General features: G+C 45.1%; 1 protein-coding gene across 4 annotated transcripts in view; it reads right to left on the reverse strand.

Moving 5' to 3' along the window:
• Positions 1 to 23,101, reverse strand: part of LOC309565407 (receptor-interacting serine/threonine-protein kinase 2-like) — a 115,752-nt gene that overhangs the window by 15,090 nt on the left and 77,561 nt on the right. For 2 of the 4 annotated variants that reach the window (XM_082270351.1, XM_082270354.1), the window contains exons 8-11: positions 17,712 to 17,797; positions 15,510 to 15,575; positions 7,464 to 7,563; positions 773 to 856 (exon numbers count right to left, since the gene is read on the reverse strand). In XM_082270351.1, the coding sequence (XP_082126477.1) occupies positions 773 to 856; positions 7,464 to 7,563; positions 15,510 to 15,575; positions 17,712 to 17,797 (336 nt within the window). The remainder of the gene's footprint in view (positions 1 to 772; positions 857 to 7,463; positions 7,564 to 15,509; positions 15,576 to 17,711; positions 17,798 to 23,101) is intronic. The other 2 variants (XM_082270352.1, XM_082270353.1) reach the window with 2 other exon arrangements.

Consider the following 23,101-nt stretch of genomic DNA (forward strand, 5'->3'; position numbering starts at 1 on the left):
TCATGCCTGACTCCAAACTTGTCCTCAAAAAAGCCCTATGAACGCCTGCAGCAAAAAGCAGGCTGACCGGCGAGAAGCCATATCCCTGCTCTGTAAGTGACAAAAGAGAAACGATCTTTTCTCTATAGCGGTCACCCTGACATGGAAGGGTTTTGTTACCCTGCCATAGCAGTCAGAGTCAGTTAACCCTACACTAAACTACGGTCCCCTTACACTTAAAACTTTCCCTACAGAAACTAGATTATTAAAGCTAAATAAAGTGGAAAATAGCACCCTAACTACACTAGATATCCCTTTCCTCACACTAAAAATTACTAAATGACACTTTGTATCAGAAGTCACAGAACTGCTTCCACTCTCTTCCATGTCCCTGTATTACAATGCTAGGAATTTGGCGGGGGCTATCTTATATACTGGGGGGCGTATTCACTAATGATTGGCCTCTGGACCCCCTAGTCACTCCAATCACATTCCTAGCATTCTCCTGCCCCCTCAATTGGTTTTTACTGATAGTTCTGGTCCAATCAATGGCTTTTAAAGCCCATTTCCTGTCCCATTGCATTTTGGTCGGTTCTGGTTGCCGAATTTCGAACTTTTTAAGCAAAAAGTTCGGAATTCGGCCGAACCTCGAACAGCCAATGTTCGGGTCGAACCAATGGTCGACCCGAACCGTTCGATCATCCCTATTGAAGATGAGGATTTTGAAGGGCTGTCAAAATATAATGCCAGGATTAGGACCATTAACTCTTTTTTCTCAACTTTTACTACTCACCTAAACCCTTACCTTGGAGGCAGTGGATGGTCTGCTTGGGCAGCGTCCTCCATAGGCAGTGAGGAAATAGCAAGAAGCACACACCTAAAAATATATAGCCACCAGAGTGAGCACAAGTAAGGAGAGGGAAAAAAGATGAAGGCACAGTAGTACAGGCATACTGCACAGACCCACACCTAATAAGCAGTAATAATTAGTGAAGCAGTAAGAGGAACAGAAACCACCACCATTTTGGGCTGTATTAGCCTTTAAATCATTTTAAAATCGGTGCCTTGGGTGCCTGATGAGGATGTCACCCACGAGCACAAGCTCAGAAGCAGCCGCGGTCACTGGGCACCATTTTTGAAAAGGGCAATAGTACTGGCAAACTTAGGAAGCGTCTGGATGTCACACCCTGTCACGCATGCTCATTACAAACTTCCACTAGCCACCTCCATCTTGTAAAAGGGAAGAAAGCCTGAGTGTATTAGACAGTCCTCAGAGAATAAGGGGAAAATTAAAGAAAAAAAAAAGAGAAAGGGGAGAGACGCTGCCACATCTAAGCTTATATAAAGCTTACAATCAATGAATGACTCTCAGACCACCAGGATGGGGCTCCCTCTATAAAGCTCATTTAGGGGTTACCAGGAGAGGACTTCCACCCAGGAGAGACTGAACCTGACTGGGGCGATATGCAGTAAGGGATGTTTCACAATCACACCAGTCCTAATAGGTGAGGACAAAAAGGAGAATGCCGTGGGCCAGATCCCTCTCAAATTTATAAATATTAAGTTTTCTAGCTGCAGATCAAATTGTGAATAATAATGTCCTAATAACCCTAGTATTCTGTGTGCAATCAGAACCATGTAAACCAACCTAAAACCACTCCAGGGGTAGGGATTCATTTCTAGGGAAAAAGTCTTTGGCACAGACCTGTTGGGAAAATAAAATCCTCAATCCACTTACCATCCTGTGTCAGGCACGCTCTAAATATTGAAACACAGCACACCCAATGTATTTCTATAAAATGCTGTCCTTTTTAGGGCACAATATTTGCATTACAAGATTTGAGTGTCTTGTTGTAATGTATAACACCCACATTGGTCATTTGCCAAACTCTCCTAAACGCCTTTCTTCCTGGCAGCAGCATTTTGGCAGAAAAAAAGCTTGACGCATGAAAAAGCATTTAGCCACGTTAAGCACTCTGGCATTAATTCAAAGTTTTATAGTTGGTAAGGTTGAATACACCAGTCCATCTGAAGAAGACATGATGATGAAGACACCAGTCCATCTAGTTCAACCAGTGTAGATGTCTGTATGTGTTTATGCCAATACCATTTCCCATATCCCTGTATAATGTGTTAACTAAGATGTCCATCTAACAATTTTTTTTAAACTATCGACACTTCCCACTGACACAATTGATTTTGGAAGGGAGTTCCACATCCTTACCACTCTAAGAGTAAAGAACCCCCTAAGGTGAAGGTTGAATCGCTTCTTATTCAAGTTTATTGAGTGGCCATGTGTCTTCTCATGCTCCCTGAAACTGAAGTTTCCTTCCTATGCTATGCTAGTCACCATTTGTACATCACTATCATATCTCCTTCTCTAGGAAGAATACATTTAATGTTTCTAGTCGTTCCTTCTAACTGAGGTCCTCCAGTCCCTTTATTAGCTTTGCCGCCCTTCCCTGGACTCTCTCTATTTCTAGCACACCCTTTCTGAAGACTAGTGAAAAGAAATGGAAGGCATACTCAAGATGGGGCTGAACAAGAATCTTGTAAAGTGTTAGAATTATAATTTTATCTCTTTTGTAAATACCCTTTTTTATGCATGATAATATTGTACTTGCTTTATTTGCTGCAGTCTGGTATCGTACGATCTTGTGATCTACTAGAACCCCCACGTCTTTTCCATCCTGGAATCCCCCAATGGTTCTCCCCCTAGAGAGTAACTTGCTTTCATGTTTTTGGCCCCCAAGTGCATTATTTTACATTTTTCTAAATTAAAACTCATTTGCCATGTACAGTAATTGCCCACCCCCTTATATTAATGAGGTCTTCCTGAGAGGTGTCTATATACTGCTGTGAAATTATTGCCCTGCTTAGTTTCATATTGTCAGCAAACACTGAGATTAAGCTTTTTATATATTGATATATATATATACATATATTGATATATATATATATATATATATTATGGATAGATTAACCACTTCAGTATTTGGCACTTTCACCCCCTTCCTGCCCAGGCCAATTTTCAGCTTTCAGTGCTGTCACACTTTGAATGACAATTGCATGGTTGTACATCACTGTACCCAATGATATTTTTATCTTTTTTTCACACACATAGAGTTTTCTTTTGGTGCTATTTAATCACCACAGAGTTTTTTATTTTTTTTGCTAAACAAATTTGCAAATAGGTAATTTTTCTTCTTCACTGATGTGCACTGATAGGCAGCACTGATGGGCACTGATGAGGTAGCACTGAATAGCACTGATGAGGCAGCACTGATGGGCAAGCACTGATAGGTGGCACTGGTGCACTGATAAGGAGGCACTGATGGGCACTGCTAGGTGGCACTAATAGGCTGCACTGATAGGGACTGATGGGACTGCACTGGTTATCAGGGCCCTGATGATCAGTATAAACAATGTGCTAACAGGCTTGCCTGTTAATGGCTCTCCTTTCCTCCCACAGACACAGCATGGGAGGAAAGGACTGTTGATAACCAGCAAATCTGGAGCGGGTCGCCTTTGGCACAAGCTCCAGACCCATTGCACCAAATCATGTACAGGCACGTGAATTCATGCAGGAGGGCCGCCCTGCCTCAGTATATATGTGCAGGGCGGTCCAGAAGAGGTTGATTTCCCTGCTGAATTGAACGGTGCTCAGTTTGCGATGTATGAGCCTCATTATATGCAGCATTGTATTGTAAGGCTGTGTGATGCTACACAACCAAGAGTTTTTTCATTAACAGCTTGGGTTCACAGTTAGTGCTTGAATGATACTGAGCGTATTCACTAGCAGAAGGAGCAAAGTGCCTTCAGGGGATACCGAAGCAGAAGTTAAGGTTTAAAAGTCTTCAGATACACATACACCCATTTATAATGTAAAAACCACAAAAAAGCATATCTCCTCCTGGGCAGGTGCCCTTGCAACTAAATGACCACTCTGCTGGCCAGCAGTGGAACTGACAGCCAAGCACAGGATTAGTGGTAGACAGCATGGGAAAATCTTTGCTTTAGCTTAGCTCAGCAAGCGCTCATTCTATATGAACTCCAAATGCATTTTTTAGTATATGTATCTGAAGAGATATAATGTACAATATCCCTCTCACTTGTCTGACATCCCCAATAAAGCTCAACTCCAGAAAGGAGTTAACTGTTTAGTGTAGTGGAGAGGAGCACTTTAACTTACCTAATCCTTCATTCCCTCAGCAGATGACGCTATCACATGATCTGGTGGTGTACTGTCCCTCTGTGCCATTATGTCCAACACAGGGCTATGTACCCTGTATTGATTTTCATGATGTCAGGATCCTAAACCGCCAAAGCATCAGGAAGAAGATGCTGCTGGGACCAGTCAAGCAGCATGGAGAAGCAGAGGATCAGGTAGGTAGATTTCCTTTTCTATGCCCCCTAGACCTAAATAAGCAATTTATGGTTGCAGCACAGGCGCAGTCCCACCGCCAGGGATTATTTTTAAACCATATTTCCACTTTTGCTCTCTTTTTTGAGAAAACTCCGTTATATGTTTGTTATGTCTTCCCTTTCACACAGCATGCCTAAAAAATTATATTTCTTACCTTTTAGATGTTTCTCAGGAGAAGCCTCGAAAGCCAATGAGTACCATTCATACCTGTGCGACTTCAAGTCACAGCAATTTCAGAGTAGTCCCTGCACTACTTTGATGTGACTTGAGGTCCATAGACCTCAACGTTACACAGTCATTGCGTCAAGCCAGGTCGAAGTCAGGTCAAAGTCGCACGACTTTCAGGTCATACAAGTATGAATGATTAGCGGGTGCCGATGGACATCACAGCAAGAGCAAGCCGCCGGCGGTGCACACTCGCGCTTGTTACCCCAGGAAGTGCAGGATCACATATATACACTAGATTACCAAAGTATTGGGACACCTGCCTTTACACCAGCGGTGGGGAACCTTTTTTCTGCCAAGGGCCATTTGGATTCTTGTAACATCATTCGGGGGCCGTACAAAATAATCAACTTAAAAATTTGCCTGTTATATTTGACCACAGCGTGCCCCCTTTCAATGCAGAGTGACCACAGCGTGCCCCCTATCAATGCAGAGTGACCACAGCGTGCCCCCTTTCAATGCAGAGAGACCACAGCGTGCCCCCTTTCAATGCAGAGAGACCACAGCGTGCCCCTTTTCAATGCAGAGAGACCACAGCGTGCCCTCTTTCAATGCAGAGAGACCACAGCGTGCCCCCTTACAACGCAGACTGACCACAGCGTGCCCCCTTATAATGCAGACTGACCACAGCGTGCCCCCTTACAATGCAGACTGACCACAGTGTGCCCCCTTACAATGCAGACTGACCACAGCATGCCCCCTTACAATGCAGACTTACCAAAGCGTGCCCCCTTACAATGCAGACTGACCACTGCGTGCCCCCTTACAATGCAGAATGACCACAGTGTGCCCCCTTACAATGCAGACTGACCACAGCGTGCCCCCTTACAATGCAGACTGACCAAAGCATGCCCCCTTCAATGCAGACTGACCACAATGCAGAGTGAACAGCGTCCCCCCTTAAAATGCAGAGTGAACAGTGTGCCCCCTTAAAATGCAGAGTGAACAGCGTGCCCCCTTAAAATGCAGAGGGAACAGCGTGCCCCCTTAAAATGCAGAGTGAGCAGCGTGCCCCCTTAAAATGCAGTGGACAGCGTGCCCCCTTAAAATGCAGAGTGAACAGCGTGCCCCCTTAAAATGCAGAGTGAACAGCGTGCCCCCTTAAAATGCAGAGTGGACAGCGTGCCCCCTTAAAATGCAGAGTGAACAGTGTGCCCCCTTAAAATGCAGTGGACAGCGTGCCCCCTTAAAATGCAGAGTGGACAGTGTGCCCCCTTAAAATGCAGAGTGGACAGCGTGCCAAGCCCCCCCGACCAGTGCACTTGACTTACCTTCCTCTCTTCGAGTCCTCCCGCGTCCCGCCTCCTCCTCGGCAATGGCATTGGCCGAGGAGGGGGAGGATCCGTGAGACAATAGCGAATTTTCATTCGCTATTGTCACACAAATGGGCGGGCTCGAGACGCACTGCTCTGCGCCTCGGGTCCACCCTTTTCGGAGACTCAGTGTCAGGACGGAGCCATCGGCTCCTTCTGACACAGCAGCACGGGGAGGGGGGGGCGGACGTCACGATCGTGCGGGCCGCATGCGGCCCGCGGGCCGCAGGTTCCCCACCCCTGCTTTACACGCACATAAACTTTAATATACCCCAGTCTTAGTCCGGTGGGTTCAATATTGAGTTGGTCCACCCTTTGCAGCTATAACAGCTTCAACTCCTCTGGGAAGGCTGTCCACAAGGTTTAGGAGTGTGTCTAGGGGAATGTTTGACCATTCTTCCCGAAGCGCAATTGTCAGACACTGATGTTAGAGAGAAGGCCTGGCTCACAGTCTCTGCTCTAATTCATCCCAAAGGCGTTCCATTGGGTTGTGCAGGCCAGTCAAGTCCCTCCACCCTAAACTCGCCAATCCATGTCTTTATGAACCTTACTTTCTGCATTGGTGCGCAGTCATGTTGGAACGGGAAGGGGCCATCAACAAAGTTGGGAGCATGAAATTGTGCCAAATGTCTTGCAATGCTAACGCCTTAAGAGTTCCCTTCACTGGAACTAAGGGGCTAAGCCCAACCCCTAGAAAACAACCCCACACCATAATGCCCCCTCCACCAAATGATTTGGACCAGTGCACAAAGCAAGGTCCATAAAGACATGGATGAGCGAGTTTAGGGTTAAGTAACATGACTGGCCTGCACAGAGTCCTGACCTCAACCCGATAGAATACCTTTGGGATGAATTAGAGTGCAGACTGTAAACCAGGCCTTCTCGTTCAAGATCATTGCCTGACCTGAAAAATGCACTTCAGGAACAATGGTTAAACAATCCCATAGACACTCCTATTCCTTGTGGACAGCCTTCCCAGAAGAGTTGAAGCTGTTATAGCTGTAAAGGATGGGCCCACTCAATATTGAACCCTACAGACTAAGACTGGGATGTCATTAAAGTCCATGTGCGTGTAAAGGCAGGCATCCTAATACTTTTGGTAATATAGTGTATACGTGATCCTGCACACAGCAGCCGCCCTGTAGCAGTAAAACTGCTATAGGGTGGTCGTGAAACGGCTAAATATATTTTTTACGGTATGCTAGGATAATGGGGACATGTAACAAATATAAATTAAGTGTTCTCCCAATTTGGCTGCAAAAGTGGAAATACAGCACACTTTCATTTTCCCACAGTTGGGCTTTAAATCCCTTGGCTATTTATGCTGGGCACTGATCATCTCTGCACAGTTGTCATACTGCACATGTGGAGGAACAAGCCAAATGTACAGTAGCAGAACTTCCAGAGGAGATGAGCAGCACCTGGTCCAGTATAAACCACAACACTGGTGACATCTAGAGGTTCAAGGAGGGATTAGCTGAATCTCTGGGTAAATTAGCGTGTTTACTTCGTATTCTTACCACTGCGTTTTTCTTTTTTTTCGGACCAAGGTGGTGGTACCTCAGTACCCTCCTCAGGGGTACTCTGAGTTCTGCTCCTATGGCTTGTATGCCAGCAATCCTGCAAAGGACAAACAAACTATTATCCTTGGTCACATCTACAAGTAGAGAACAAAGATACACCGATCAGCTATAACAGTATAACCACTGACAGGTAAAGTGAATAACACTGATTATCTCATTACAATGGCATCTGAAAGTGGGTGGGATATTTTAGGCAGCAAGTGAACATGTACCTGGAGTTAATGTGGTGAAAGTAGAAAAAATGGGCAAGTGTAAAGATCTGACTTTGACAAGAGCCAACATGTAATGGCTAGAAGACAGAGCAACTCCAAAACTGCAGCTCTTGTGGGATGTTCCTGGTCTGTATTGGTCAGGACAAATGGTCCAGGGAAGGAAGAGAAGAAATATTGTCTTACGCAGTTGTCACCAGAAAAGATTTCTTTGTACCTCCTGTTCCTGTGACAACTCAAAAATGTTCTCAATCCTTAATGACCAATGGTCATTAAGACCTAAAATTAAGGCGAGTCTATTCAGCGGAGGCACACATAACAATAAAAACCTGACAGGGGTTCTAACCCTTTCATACTGTATCCAAAACTATATATAAAAAAAGTTTTGTCTTTACAAAAACTTTAGGGAAATACAAAAATGATTGGTCAAACATAAGATCCACAGCAACCAGAGTTGTATAAAGTACTCGAAATCCATACTTGAGTAAAAGTACAAGTGCTCGATCTAAAAGTGACTTGAGTAGAAGTGGAAGTGCTCGATCAAAAAGTGACTTGAGTAGAAGTACTAAAGTACTAAAGTATTCAACATTTTTTGTACTTAAGTATTGCAAGTAGTTTTTTAAAAAATGTTGCTACTCAAGTACTAAAAGTAAAAGTACAAGTAGTTTTGAAAAAAAAAATTGCTACTCAAGTACTAAAAGTAAAAGTACAAGTACTGTGTTATGTAGTTATTAAAAAAAGAAGTCAAAAGTTTGAACATCATATTGTTTTTTATTATTTCAAATGCAGCTTTTATTTATACATACAGTAGCATTTATTTTCGTATGCGCTGATAATACACATGTTTTGAGCTTCATGAACCCTGCCATCTACTGTTCTGGCAGTGGTAATTTTTATAATTGTAACGAGTAACTATGCAGCACAAAAAAAAAATATCAGAGTAGAAGTATTGAAATCATCGAAAAAATGTAGTGAAGTAAAAGTGGAAGTAGGAGAAAAAAATTCTACTCTAGGAAAGTACAGATACCGCCTTTCCATACTTAAGTACAGTAGTGAAGTAGTTCTACTTAGTTACTATACATCTCTGACGGCAACCAATTCTAATTACAACTGTGATGTCTCTAATGTACTGCTAAGACATACTGGGGTTGATTTACTAAAACTGAGGAGTGCAAAATCAGGTTCAGCTGTACATGGTAGCCAATCAGCTTCAAACTTCAGCTTGTTCAAATAAGCTTTGGAAGCTGATTTGTTTCTGTGCACAGCTGCACCAGATTTTGCACTCCAGTTTTAGTAAATCAATCCCATTACTCTTAGGCCCCTTTCACACATGGAGTCTGTCAGGCGGACTCCATTTATCTCAGTGGGGGATCGATCCGCCGATCCCCTGCTGAGCAGGCGGATGACAGCTGTGTCTCCACGCTGTGTGCGGAGACACAGCTGGCAGGTCTCCATTCTTCTCTATGGGGGAATCGGAGGAGAACGGACCGTCTGTCGCCTATGGGCAATCCCAGGGGGTATACTCCCCCTCTCTGCTATAAGTCCTCAGTTTTGTTACAAGCCATGTCAGAAGTAATACAACTCCATAGTGCAGGGTGGGTGCTGTGTCCAACAATGAACACCAGAGAAATGTATTTTGCGGCATGTCAAAAATCACATTTTCTCTTTCGTTCATTGATGGACACAGCTCCTAAACTTCTTGACCATTGGGAGGTCCCAAAGCAGTGTCAAACATGAGAGGTGGGAACAGCAAGAAAAAATTCCCAAGGCTAAACTGTAGCCAGCCAGGTAGCAGGAGCTCAACCAAAACAGTTGGATCCCACCTGAAAATATTACACCCCAAAGAGGGAACAGGCCCCCTAAACAGCAGCCTGCAAAACCTTGCGGCCAAAAGAGGCATCCGCAGATGCCAACAAATCCACTTTATAAAATTTTGTGAAAGTGTGCACCGACAACGAAGTAGCCGCCTTGCATACCTGCGTTACTGATGCCTGATGAAGACAGGGGCCCAAGAAGCACTGAGCGCTCACATAGAGTGTGCCTTCACAGGGAAAGGAGGAACCTGACTATTAATCGAATAGGCTTGACTCACCTCCTGTCTGATCCATCTAGAAATGGTCGCAGATAAAGTGGATAGTGGATAGACTCAAATAGTGAGTCTGACTTCCTAAAAGACTCCGTAGCTGCCAGGTACACCCGAATAGCCCAAACCACATCCAGGGAATGCAACACAATTTTCTTAGGATGTTTTAGCTTGGGACACAGGGAAGGCAACACACTGTCCTCATTCAGATGGAAATCAGAGACCACCTTTGGAAGGAACGATGGACAGGGGCAAAGAACCATCTTATCTTTGTGGACCACCAAATAAGGGGAACGAAAAGACAATGCCGCCAATTCTGACACCCTGCACACAGAGGTGATAGCAACCAAAAAGGCCACCTTCTGGTATAGCGTAAGCAGTGGAATCTTTGGAATATTTTCGAAGGGAGGCATCTGTAGAACTGAAAACACCAAGTTGAGATCCCAAGGCGGCAGTGGGGATTGCACCAGTGGAGTCAAATGTCAAACCCCCTGAATAAAGGTACGCACCAGGGAATGCATGGCCAAGGGTCATTGAAGGAAGACTGCCAAGGCCGACACCTGACCCTTAATGGTACTGAGGGCCAATTTCTGCTCAACCCCCCCGTTGAAGGAAGGTCAAGACCCGAGCCACCGAAAAAGAGCGAGGGTGAACAGCGACTAACACCACAAAATGTACGATTTCCACGTATGATGGTAGATCTTCCTAGCAGTAGACTTATTAGCATTCAGTAGTGTGGGAATCACCAACTCAGACAAACCTCTATCCTTCAGCACCTGGCTTTAAACAGGCAAGCCGTCAAAGCCAGCGACTGTAAATCAGGATGAAAGATTGGCCCTTGGGACAGCAGATCCTCCCTCAGAGGTAGTCTCCAAGGGGGGTCAGTTACCAGCTGAACCAAGTTGGCATACCAAGACTGGGGCGGCCAATCTGGATCCACTAGAATGACCGGAATTCCTTCTGCCTCGATCCTGCGCAGGTGTCTCGGCAGAAGCTTGAGAGGCGTCTGTAGCGTCTGCTAGCGGATCCTGTGCCACAAACCTGCGCACCTTCCTGATGAGCCGAGATGCCACCTCGGGAGTGTCCCACCGGAGACACAGCTGATGAAACACCTCGGAATGAAGGGAATATTCCCTTGGTCCAACGCCTGCCAATTTTCCACCCCTAGAATATGTATGGCAGAGAGGGCCAGAATAAAACGTTCTGCCCACTGAAGAATGCCGGCTACCTCCAGAGCTGCCAATACACTTCTTGTTCCACCCTGGTGATTGACATAAGCCACGACCGTGGCATTGTCTGATTGAATTTGCACCGGACACCCCTAAAGACGATCCGTCTAGTGATTCAGGCACAGCCTAATCGCTCGGAGTTCCAGGACATTGATCTGAAGTCTGGACTCTTCCAGTGTCCAAACTCCCTGAGCGGACCTGAACTCCCCACCTGAACAGACTGGTGACCGCTGTCCAATACAGGTGGAGCAAAGCCACCACATCAGAGACTCTTTTGTTTCTCGGCTCAGCCAGATTTGATTGTCCAAAGACTTCGGACACTTGTACCATTTGGCCAAGATCTCCCTTTGCAGGGACCTTGTATGGAACTGTGAAAACAGGACCACCTCAAAAGGTAGAAACCATCAGGCCCAGCACCCTCATGCAAGTCCGGAGGGACAGCCACCTGCTGGACAGCAAGAGATGAATCGCAGCTTGCAACTTCTGGAGTTTATCCAGAGGAAGGAACACTCTGGCTGGAGCCGAGTCCAGAGTCAGACCCAGATAGTCCACTTTTGTGGAAGGAACCAGAGCAGACTTCTGAAAATTCAGAAGCCAGCCGAACTCCCTCAGAGTCCGTATAGTGATGTCCACGTTGTCCATCAGAGCAGTAGGAGACTCTGCTCGCAAGAGAAGGTCATCCAGGTAGCCCAGAACTGCGATTCCTCGCTGATGTAACAACGCCAGCACTGAAGCCAACACATTTCTGAAGACCCAAGGAGCAGAGGCGAGACCAAAGGGTAATGCCACAAACTGATAATGCTCCTCTCTTACGGCAAAGCAGAGGAAGCATTGGTGACAGACCCATATTGCAATGTGTAAGTAAGCGTCCTTGATGTCGATAGAGACAAGGATGCCACCACCATGCGAACAGATTTCATTCTGAACTTCTGTACCTGCACAAAGCAGTTCAGGGCCTTGAGATCCAGGATTGGATGCACCTTGCCTTCTTTCTTTGGGACTGTGAACAGATTTGAATAAAACCCCTGAAAACCTTCCGGATTTGGAACTGGAACAATTACCCCCTGAAGTAACAGGTCTTGCACTACCCCAAAGAGGGCTTGCAATTGGCCCAGGGACAGACGCACATACGGAAGGAAAGAACCTCTCCGGAGGGTAAGAATGAAACTCAATCTTGTAGCCGGATCGCATCACTTCGTGGACCCACTTGTCTTGCACCAAGGAGGTCCACAGGACTGGAAACCAGGGAAGACGTTCCCCCACCCCAGGCACGGGTGAGGGCAGAATGATCCTTGTCTGCGGGTCTGGAGAACCCTGATTTGGCCTTGCCAGACCAAGTTCATTTGGATCCTCCCGAAGAGGCCTTGAAAGGCTTTGAACCCTTGTCAGCTGACCCTGAGGGATGAAAAAACTTCCTGTGAGCAGAGAAGGATGGGCCACGTCTGCAACGAGGTTCCTTACCCCTACTAGCCTGCGAAAGAAAGGTGCTCTTCCCCCCTGTGAGACTCTTAATGATGTCATTCAGGGTAGCTCCAAACAGGTGATCTCCTTCAAAAGGAAATCCAGTTAAGGCCTTTTTAGAGACCAACATTTGAGCCACAAAACACGCCTAAGGACCACTGCGGAAACAGACATTCTAGAAATCAGGGGGGTCGCATCCAAAGAGGCATCACAGATAATCTGCAGCCCCTGGACCAACTAGTCCACCAGCTCCGCAAAGGCAGAGAGGAGCTGCTCACCCTCCAGGTTATGGCGTCAAAGCTTAGCCCACTCGGTCAGAGTTTGTGACACCAGGGCAATGGTGAAGACCGGTCTGAGTGCCAAGCTGACCACAGTGAACATACTGCGGGCCACAGCCTCTGCCTTTTTGTCAGCCGGATCCTTAAAAGCCAGCGATTCTCCTAGTCCACTACTTTAAGGAGGTACCTCATTGTGAATCCCTTAGGGACCACAAAGAGACAATTTTGACATTCCCACTCTTTTGCGACAAATCTGTCAAAATAGGAATGAAACGGAAACACCTTTGTGGCTCTAGATGGCTTGTGAGTGTCAAATGGAACCAGTGACTCCGATGCAGCTTCAGCTGCGTCCTCCATTTTTTAATTCTTACGCACAGACACAATCAGTGTGTCAGCCAGTGCCTTTTCGTGCGTGGCTACAGGAGTGGAGGAATCATCCTCACTATCTAAAAACTAAGGGGCGTGAGGCCACAGACCCATCAGGGCGGGCCCCGTCCGCGGCAGCCAGATCAGATTCAGAATCTGAGGAGAAAGATAAAGCAAGGGAAGGCGGGGGTGCTTTTTACTACCCTGGCGCCCAAAAGCCACCCCATAAAAGTGTAAAAAAACACTGCTAAGGGACACCCCCACCGCGCTGGTAACACCTTCCGGTCACCAGCCACAGAGCACCCCCAATCCTGCAGCAGAGAGAGAGGGAGAGAGGGAGAGGACCCCACCAGACTCACCACCCCACCTGGTAGCCACCGGCAGCACCAGGATCAAAGCACTCCACGTGCCGTGTCCAGGAAGGAAAGAGGCCCAGGAGTCAGCACCAGGGGATAAGGAGGGGCTCCCACATCTATAATGGACACCAAGAAGGCTCCACAGTAATGGCTGCCATTCAATTCAATGCTGGACCAACACAAAATATGGCCGCCATCCTATATAGAAAATAGGCTACAACAAAATGGTGGCCCCACACGGCTCCATGAGGCTCCCAGGCACCCAGGAGGGATCCCTGGGCCCAGGCAAGACACAGAGCAAGAAGGGGGGCCATGGTAGGAGCCCCCCACCAGGTACAGCACCCCCACAGCCGATCGCCTGGTCACCGACTGCCTACCCTTCCACCCCCATCGCCAGTACAGCACCCTGCCCCAGCCTCAGGAGGTAGCCAGACCACCATACAACCAGTATAGGGGAAAGGGGCGGGGCAGAGAGGGGTATAGATGACCCACAGGACCATCAGACACACTGGGGGGGGGGCTAATGGGAAGAAGAGGAACCTGGGGGTCCGACTGTCCCAGGGAGGGGCCCGCGTCCATCCCAAAACTCTCCAGGGGGAGAAGGGGGATAGCTACTCACCATACCAGGAACCAGGTGGGCACCAGGTTTACCACTTTATAAAACACTGGTCCGACCGCATCTGGAGTATTCTGTCCAGTTCTGGTCGCCAGTCCTCAGGAGGGATGTGTTGGAGCTGGAGAGAGTCCAGAGAAGGGCAACTAAACTAATTAGGGATTGGAGGACCTTAATTATGAAGAGCATTTACAATCGCTTGATATATTCTCCCTGAAGAAGAGACGTCTGAGAGTGGACATGATAGCAATTTACAATACCTCAATGGTGATCTCAGCATATAAAAAAAACTATTCAGTCGCAAGGATTGCATGAGGACGCAAGGACATACAATACGATTAGAGGAGAAGCGTTTTAACCTCAGGCAACGCAGGGGGTTCTTTACTGTTGGGGCTACAGGATTGTAGAATTCTCTACCACAAGAGGGGAAGTATGGCTACTTTCAAAAGACTCTTGGACATACATCTCAAGGATCAGAACATTCAGGGGTATGAGAAATGATTACGGCCACACACACGTACACAGGTTGAACTGAATAGACTATTGTCTTTATTCAACCTCAACTACTAGGTAACCAGACAAAACCACCTCTCCATCAAAATGGGGGGCTGCCGGCCAGGAGGAATGCTGCGGCGCAAGCCGAGACCCGGTCGTATGCGACCTTGTGAGACGTTTAACTCATAGGCCAGCCCCTGTCCGATGAGGCTATGTTGTGGCTGACCTAGCGCGGAGCTGAGGTCTGCCTGTGCTCGCTGGCCAGACTGGGGTGACCACTGGATCCTAGATTATCCAGCCCGTCACCCAGTCCAGCAGATAATTGAAGATCCCTGGGGTGCCTTGAGGTTTCTTCAGGAGTGCCTTGGCAAAATGCCTAAAAATTGCCCCAAAATTGTATATAAGCCAGCAGGTGGATGAAACCTGCCTTTAGCCAAAGCCACAGGTGTTTATTGTACACCATTACAACCTTCTAGTTGCCAGCCTCCTAACAACCAAGTACATCATCAGTTGATAAGGAGGATGTCAGTTGCCTACATATCATTCTTGTTCGACCCTTCCTTGCCTCACTCCATCAGCTTTGGGGTCTCATTAGCTAAGTGCTATAGAAAAATTGAGGGAGAAGAGAAACATTGGAATACTAGTCAGTACCAGTTTGCAAATATGTATTTGCTTTGGAAGAATAAATCACCTTTAAAGTTGGGTGTCCCATGTGTATTGATGTTGCTTCATTATGTAAAACTATCAGAATAGTTTTTACATTTTAGAATGGGGCGACTTAAGACTGTCTATAATTTTAGAGGGTGCCTCGAGATTGTCTATAATTTCAAAGGGTGCCTTGACTGAAAAAAGTTTGAGAAACAATAGTTAGACAAATCTCTTTAACTACTTACATCTAGGTATTTGATATGAAATTCCACTGTGTGTGTCTGGGACTGGCATTCCTGCATTGCCATCTCCTGGAAGAAACAGATATTGCAGTCATTATTTTTTAATAGCTTTTATAGTGATTGTGCAGATTTCATCATAAGTAAAACTATGACCACTGCATGTTATTACAAAGCACAACATGTATACAGTTTTATTTTCTTTAGATCTGCTTATTATCAAATGTTTACATCTTAGTTTTTAGAAATCAATGTTTTTACTGCTAACTTAGGCAACATTTGATATTATTTAAATGCAAACGTCAGTCATTAAATCCGGGTTTAGCTGATTGGCAAGAAGGGACACACCCCCCTTCATCCAGCACACAGAAACAGAGCTGAGGCTGTCAATCACAAACTGTGCCCTCCCCTGTCACCAGAGGAATGAAGCAGCAGAGAGAAATGACACTTGGTGCTCTGGATTGAGAAAAGTACACTCTATAGAAGGAAATGCTTTGTTCATATTTCATGTCTGAAGTTTACAATCACTTTAATGTGTGCAAGAAAAAAACATGCACTTCTTGAGTATTTACAAGACTTTAAATAAAAAAGTAAATCTTTATTTTAATAAAGATTAGCATACCGACTGTAAATTCAGGCTAACAACAACAGTTGGCAAACTTAGCAAGCTTCGCTGCATGTTCTCTACTTATATTTAAAAGAATACTGGTTACGTATTATGTGCCTGTAGATAACAACGTCCTTGTATTGGGTAAAATTTAACTTTGTAGAATTCTAGACACCAGCATTAATTGTTCAGATTTCCCAAGTGCTGCGCTTTAAAGCCTAAGTTTAGGTGTTAATGAATTAATTCAGCACAAGGAACAGTATCTACATTGTAGCATTGTACATTGTACCTACATTAGGATTTTAACCTTAAAGCGTAACTCCACTTTTGTTAAGAAAAAAACATTCCCCTCCAGGTTATCTATGTACATTACAAGGATTTTAACAAACTTTGATGCAGATTCCTATCTTTTGTTATTCTGAAGAAATCCCTGTGTGTTTGTCTGGATCCATGTGGGAAAGTGAACCTAATGGGAGTGGTTTCATAATTATCAATCAGCTGTGCACCTGCAGGGCTCTAATGAGGAAAGCTGCTGGGCCTGCATCCCTTTACACATTATTTACTATTGCAAGTAGCTCACCAAAAATGACATTTTTGTTGCACAGGATGCCTGAAATCTGACCTGCATCTTAGTGCAGACTTCTAGTAAAATTGGGGAGCCAATCACACAAGCAGGAAATGACATATGGGGGGGGGGGGGCATTCTGTGTACAGAACAACTCCAGGTAGCCATAGTGCATTGCATTTTCAGAAAATAACAGGGATGCAGATTGAAAAGGAAAGGTGATTTTTAATAACATTTAATTACAATAGGTGTCACAATTGTATACGCTATTTTATGTTTTCTTTATTTGCAATTTTTTTCTCACTAAAGTGGAGTTAGCTATTAATGCATTTTATGAATTAGGGTAAAAAACCTTGTGTGCCTGGTTTCCCCCCAGCCCCCCCTTATATTTGCATGAGGCTCCCGCTGCTGTCAATCAAAATCTGTGAAGAGGGAGTCGGGGTCACTGTCTGTGTCTATGGATGCAGGCAGTGGGGCTTGGGAGTGCCCTCATGGGAAGTGGCTTCCTATGGGGACACTGGATGAAGAGGAGGAACCAGGAGTGCCAGCAAGGGACTCGAGAAGAGGGGGATTGGGGCTGCTCGCTGCAAAACCACTGCCCGGAGCTGGTAAGTATGACATTTTTGTTATTTTACTTTAAAAAAAAACAAAAAACAAAGCTTTACAGCCCATTCAGACTGGCGCGATCCGACTTCGAGGGGCGACCTGTGAAGTCGCGGTGCACAGCGTGCACCGCAACTTCGGCGCGACTTGCAGGGACTTCACATAATGGAAGCCTATGCAAGTTGCTCCCAGGTCGCCCCAAAGTAGTACAGGACCCTTTTTCTAAGTCGGAGCGACTTGTGTTGCTCCTATTAGAACGGGTCCTGTACTACTCAATGGCGAGCGACCGACCGCGACTTGTCAGGTGACCAAGTCGCGCTAGTCTGAATGGGCTCTTAGAACCACTTTAAGAAAAATGTGTATAGTGAGTCATGGTGTCAAACGATAAAAAATAAATGCTAGGTTTACATAAACATAAAAACAGGTCTCTCACCTTTTTATTAACAAAATTTTCCATTTCACGTCTACTCTCCTCAACAGGAAAAGTCTGCAGAATGCTGCGTATTTGGGACAAACACTCTAAGGATGAAACAAGTATACATAAATAATCAGAACTACAAGCAATAAAATAGTTTAGGCTAGATGCCACTTTGTGCCTGTCAGGAACACATTCTTTCCATGCACAGAAACGCGCTTCCCTTTGGCAGAGGCGTGGTGGTGCCATTAATCCTTAATGGGATTCCCCACTCATCTGCTAACTTGCTTGCTGCTGCCCGATTTTGCTAAAGGGCTTAGGGAATTTTTTTTTGCAAGTTTCTCATGCATTAGACAGCCCATTGAAATGTATGAGCTGCCCTACGAGCGAAGTGCAGAAACACGTGCACAAAGTGTGAACTTATGCCTCGTACACACGCACCGATTGTTGGCCGACCGATCGGCCGTCTTTTGTACAGTGTTTGTCCACTGCACACGAATTTTGTCGGCCAACAACAACCAACTGCAGAAGTGATGTCATGTTCTGGTCTAATTTTCGTGTGTTTTTGCTTCTCTGAGCATGCCCAGTCTTGCTCATTACATTTTTGTATGCCGAAATCTGTACTGACTGAAGAACAATCGGCCGTTCTGGTGGCTGCCAACAAAAATTTTATAGCATGCAGATTTTGTTCAGCCGAAAAGTCGCAGTCGGTTGTCGGAAGTATCATACTAACAAGCCGACGATCGGACGTTGGCCGAAATTTCACGGCCAACAATCGGTGCATGTTTACGAGGCATAAGTCTTAAATATGAGTCCGCATTCAAGGATTACATATTAATACCAATTAATGCAGTTATGCGCTAATCAGAAAACTCATTAAATATACAAAAAAATGCATACATTTGTGTTAATAGCCTCCTGTAAGCCCTGCACAGCAGCACCCCAATTAGAAAGGCAAGGCCAGCACTTAGGCCCCTTTTACACTTCTATGACCTAAAAGTTACGCGACTTTGACGCAACTTGAAGCAATGCCTGTGTAATCTTGAGGTGTATGGACCTCAAGTCGCATCAAAGTCGGAGCAAGGTAGTGCAGGGACTACTTTTAAGTCACACAGATTTGAACAGTACTCATTGGAAATCATGGGATACGACTTGTCATGCGACTTTGCAGTCCCAAGTCGCAGGACAAGTCGCACAAGTATGAAAGGGGCCTAACAGTCAGTAGCCACACAGACAAACGCTGGTAGGAGGAGAGCAGGATGAACTACTGCAGTTTCATTATGTAGTGAGAAGGGTGGAGGGTTACTTTTGACCTAGCTGGATGCTGTTGCAGTGGAGGTTGATGACCTGTTTGTGCTGTCCGGCAGGTGTATCTGGATCTCAACACTGTCTGCACAGAACAGCAAATTAGTTGGCAGGTAATACAGTTTTTCACGTATGTATTTAAAATGGAACTTTAGTCAAAAAATTAGGTCCTGATAGATAACTTCAAGCTGGTCGCTTTTGTAGGTATAATGTAAAACATAAAAAAATAAGTGCCTATACTGTTTAAAATCCAGTAATACACTGCCTCACCCCACTCTGCACATGCTCCGTTGCTCTCTAATTTTAGGCACTGTGCCGAAAATGTAGAAGCTAATCTGCTGACCCTTTGAAAACGTCACTGGATGTGACGAAACGCGTCAGAACGTGGACCGCACAGTGTGACGTACACTGGAGCGCAAGCCGGATTTACCTCCGCTCGCCACTCTGCTTAGCTGTACAATACAGTCACGGGAATCTAAAACCTTTTTTGCTGAATACTGTTACTTATCTTGATTGAAACCTTGTTATACATTTATGGGAATAAAACCCTTTTAAAAACGATATCACACCATCTGGAGCTTTTTATCTTCCTTTTAAACAACACTGTATGCTGTCCTATGGAGCGGTGAGGAGGGAATCATTACCAGCACAGCCAGGAGGTATCACAAGGGCACCGACCCTGGCCCTGAGGGCCAACAAGCATGATCGGTCTCAATATCGTATGGTATATGAGACCCGTTACATCTGGTAAGTCACCCATTTTTTAAATTACATCACAGGAAGAAGGAAATTAGAACTTGCACTTTATAAGAAAAGTCACTATAAAATACTGCGGAACAATATCACTGAGCACCTTCACTTTATTATCTAGTTTCCTAAAGCAAGGAATAACAAAAAAAAATTGACTTTTTCACTTTCACTATTTATTTATATCACGAGATGAACTTTAAATAATTATAAATATTTTACGCTTTTTATGTCACATTTTTGATACAGTATATATGATTTATTCATTTTCAATATATATGTACAATTTTATCAAATATTGGGATCACATTTGCTATATATTGTTTGCACAATATTATTTGCACATTTGCACATTTATTTATATTTAGCAAGCGCTGTAGATAGCCCCCTACCAGGACTATTTTTTTCATAATCTGCTGACAGCCTAAAGATTTACCGCTGTTCAGGGGCTCTGGGCTTCAGGAAAATGGCAGCCTCCAGCAAGAAGAAACAGGAGCAATGCTGGAGGCAATTTACAGCACACACTAATTTTGGTAGCATAATTATTCATGTGGAATGTATGTTTCTTGCTATCATTATTTTTTATAAAGTTGTTATGGGTAACGTTCCACTTTCAGCTGTGCTTTTATCTGTATGCGTGTGTTCTTATATGTATTTAAGTTGTTTGCCTGCATCACAGCTTTTAAAACATTTAAGAATGGACAAATTCTATACCAGGCATATGCAATAACCATGTCTCTAATCTCCAGCAAAAGTAGCAGATAGAGGGATGAGACAAACCTTTTAACAGTAAGGCAAGCCATAGATCAATCGATTTTCTGAAAGAAAATCACTCTTCTCCCCCATCAACACAGTCGGAGTACAGACAGGGTTAATTATGGCAAAGAGCCCCCCAAATATATATAGGATTTTGGAGTTTCCAGAAAAGAGCATCTAAAAATAGTAAGCTGTAATTTTTAAATATTTCTTGTAAATTATGCAATGTGAATGAGAACATGTAACAAATATAATATATAATATATTGCCAAAAGTATTGGGACACCTGCCTTTACATACGCATGAACTCTAAAGGCATCCCAGTCTTAGTCCGTAGGGTTTAATATTGAGTTGGCCCACCCTTTGCAGCTATAACAGCTTCAACTCTTCTGGGATGGCTGTCCACAAGGTTTAGGAGTGTCTATGGGAATGTTTGACCATTCTTCCAGTAGCGCATTTGTGAGGTCAGACACTGATATAGACGAGAAGGCCTGGCTCACAGTTTCTGCTCTAATTCATCCTAAAGGTGTTCTGTTGGGTTTGGTCAGGACTCTGTGCAAACTCGCTCATCCATGTCTTTATGGACCTTGCTTTGTGCACTGGTGCGCAGTCATGTTGGTACAGAAAGGGGTCATCCCCAAACTGTTCCCACAAAGTTGGGAGCATTGAATTGTCCAAAATATCTGGGTATGCTGATGCCTTAAGAGTTCCCTTTACTGTTACTAAGGGGCCAAGCCCAACCCCTGAAAAAAAAAACCCACACCATAATCCCCCCTCCACCAAATGATTTGGACTAGTGCACAAAGCACCAACGCCTGAAAAACAACCCCTTCACTGTTACAAAGCACCAACCCCTAAAAAAACAAAAACCCAAACCATAATCTTCCCTCCACCAAACTTTACACTTGGCACAACGCAGTCAGGCAAGTACTGTTCTCCTGGAACCGCAAAACCCAGACACGTCCATTGGATTGCCAGACAGAGAAGCGTGGTTCGTCACTTCAGAGAACACATCTCCACTGCTCTAGAGTCCAGATGTGGTGTGCTTTACACTACTGCATCCAATGCTTTGCATTGCACCTGGTGATGTAAGTCTTGGATGCTGCTACTCGGCCATGGAAACTCATTCCATGAATCTCTTTACACACTGTTGTTGTCTTAATCTGAAGGCCACACTAAGTTTGGAGGACTGTAGCTCTTGACTCTGCAGTCAGACTTCTTCACACAGTGAGCTTTAGCATGCGCTGACCCCACTCTGTCAATTTTCATAGCCTACCACTTTGTGGCTGAGTTGCTGTTGTTCCTAGTTGCTTCCACTTTGTTACAATACAACTAACAGTTGACCGTGGAATATTTAGTAGCAAGGAAATTTCATGAATGGACTTATTGCAAAGGGGGCAACCTATCACGGTACCACGCTTAAAGTGGGTGTAAACCGACTTTAATTACTTTTACCTATAGGTAAGCCTATATTAAGGCTTACCTATAGGTGCTGTAAATTTCTCCTAAACTTGCACCGTTTAGGGGATATTTGCAGTTCATGCAGCCGATGACGCCATTGGCTCATGCGCTCTGAAGAAACGGCCGCCCTTGCCATTTCTTCAGAGCCCAGTGCTGTGACTGGCGGCTCCCACGCGCCCGCAGACCCGGAAGAAGACGGTTGAACATGGATGCGGCTAGCAGCGTGGACATCGTGGGCTTCGTTGGAGGTAAGTGTCACATAATGTCACAGTATGCGATGCATACCAGCACATTATGCATTTACTTTGAGAAGTTTACTTCCTCTTTAAATTCACTGAGCTCCTGAGAGCGACCCATTATTTTACAAATGTTTGTAGAAGCAGTCTGCATGCCTAGGTGATTGATTTTATACACATGTATCCAATGATTTGGAGGGGTGTCCCAATACTTTTCGCAATATAGTGTATAGAATATAAATAAAACGTATAACAGGTAAGTGTTTTCACAAAAGTGCCTGAAAAAATGGAAATACACTTTGAGTGCTGATTCTCAAGTGTAGTAACTCATAGCAACCTATCAGCATTCACTGTACTGTCATTGGAGCAGTCCATTCACATACTTACTTTACCTAAAACTACTCCCACCCCCATTCTAAGCCTATTCTAAATACCCCGTAAAGTTAAGATTTCTAAACTTACATATTCTGAGAGCGTTCTGGTCACGATTGGCTCCAAGCAATGGCTTCAGTGTGGAGGAGGGATAGCCAACAACGGATGCCTCACAGTAAGCCTATGGGTGATGTCATCGCACAGGGTCTGCAGCCATTGTCGGCGATCCTCTTCACTGAAGCTGGCCGCTGGGGTGATCATACTGTATGACCAGAACTGAGTGCCCATCTGAACAGGTAAGTATAGACATCTTTCCTTTACAGGGTAGTTAGAATGAAGGCAGGGGCGTAACTACAGGGGTTGCAGACGTTGCAATTGCAACCGGGCCCCATGCTCCAGGGGGCCTGTGTGGCTCCCCTGTACACCTGGATAGGAGGGGCGGCGGGGGCAGCATGTAGAGAAATCACTGTCCTCCTTTTTCCTCCTGTAGCTGCAGGAGGAAAATGGAGGAGATTGGTTCCTCTGTATGCA

The sequence above is a fragment of the Pelophylax lessonae genome, assembly GCF_965119305.1.
Source record: "Pelophylax lessonae genome assembly, chromosome: 10".
Taxonomy (NCBI): domain Eukaryota; kingdom Metazoa; phylum Chordata; class Amphibia; order Anura; family Ranidae; genus Pelophylax; species Pelophylax lessonae.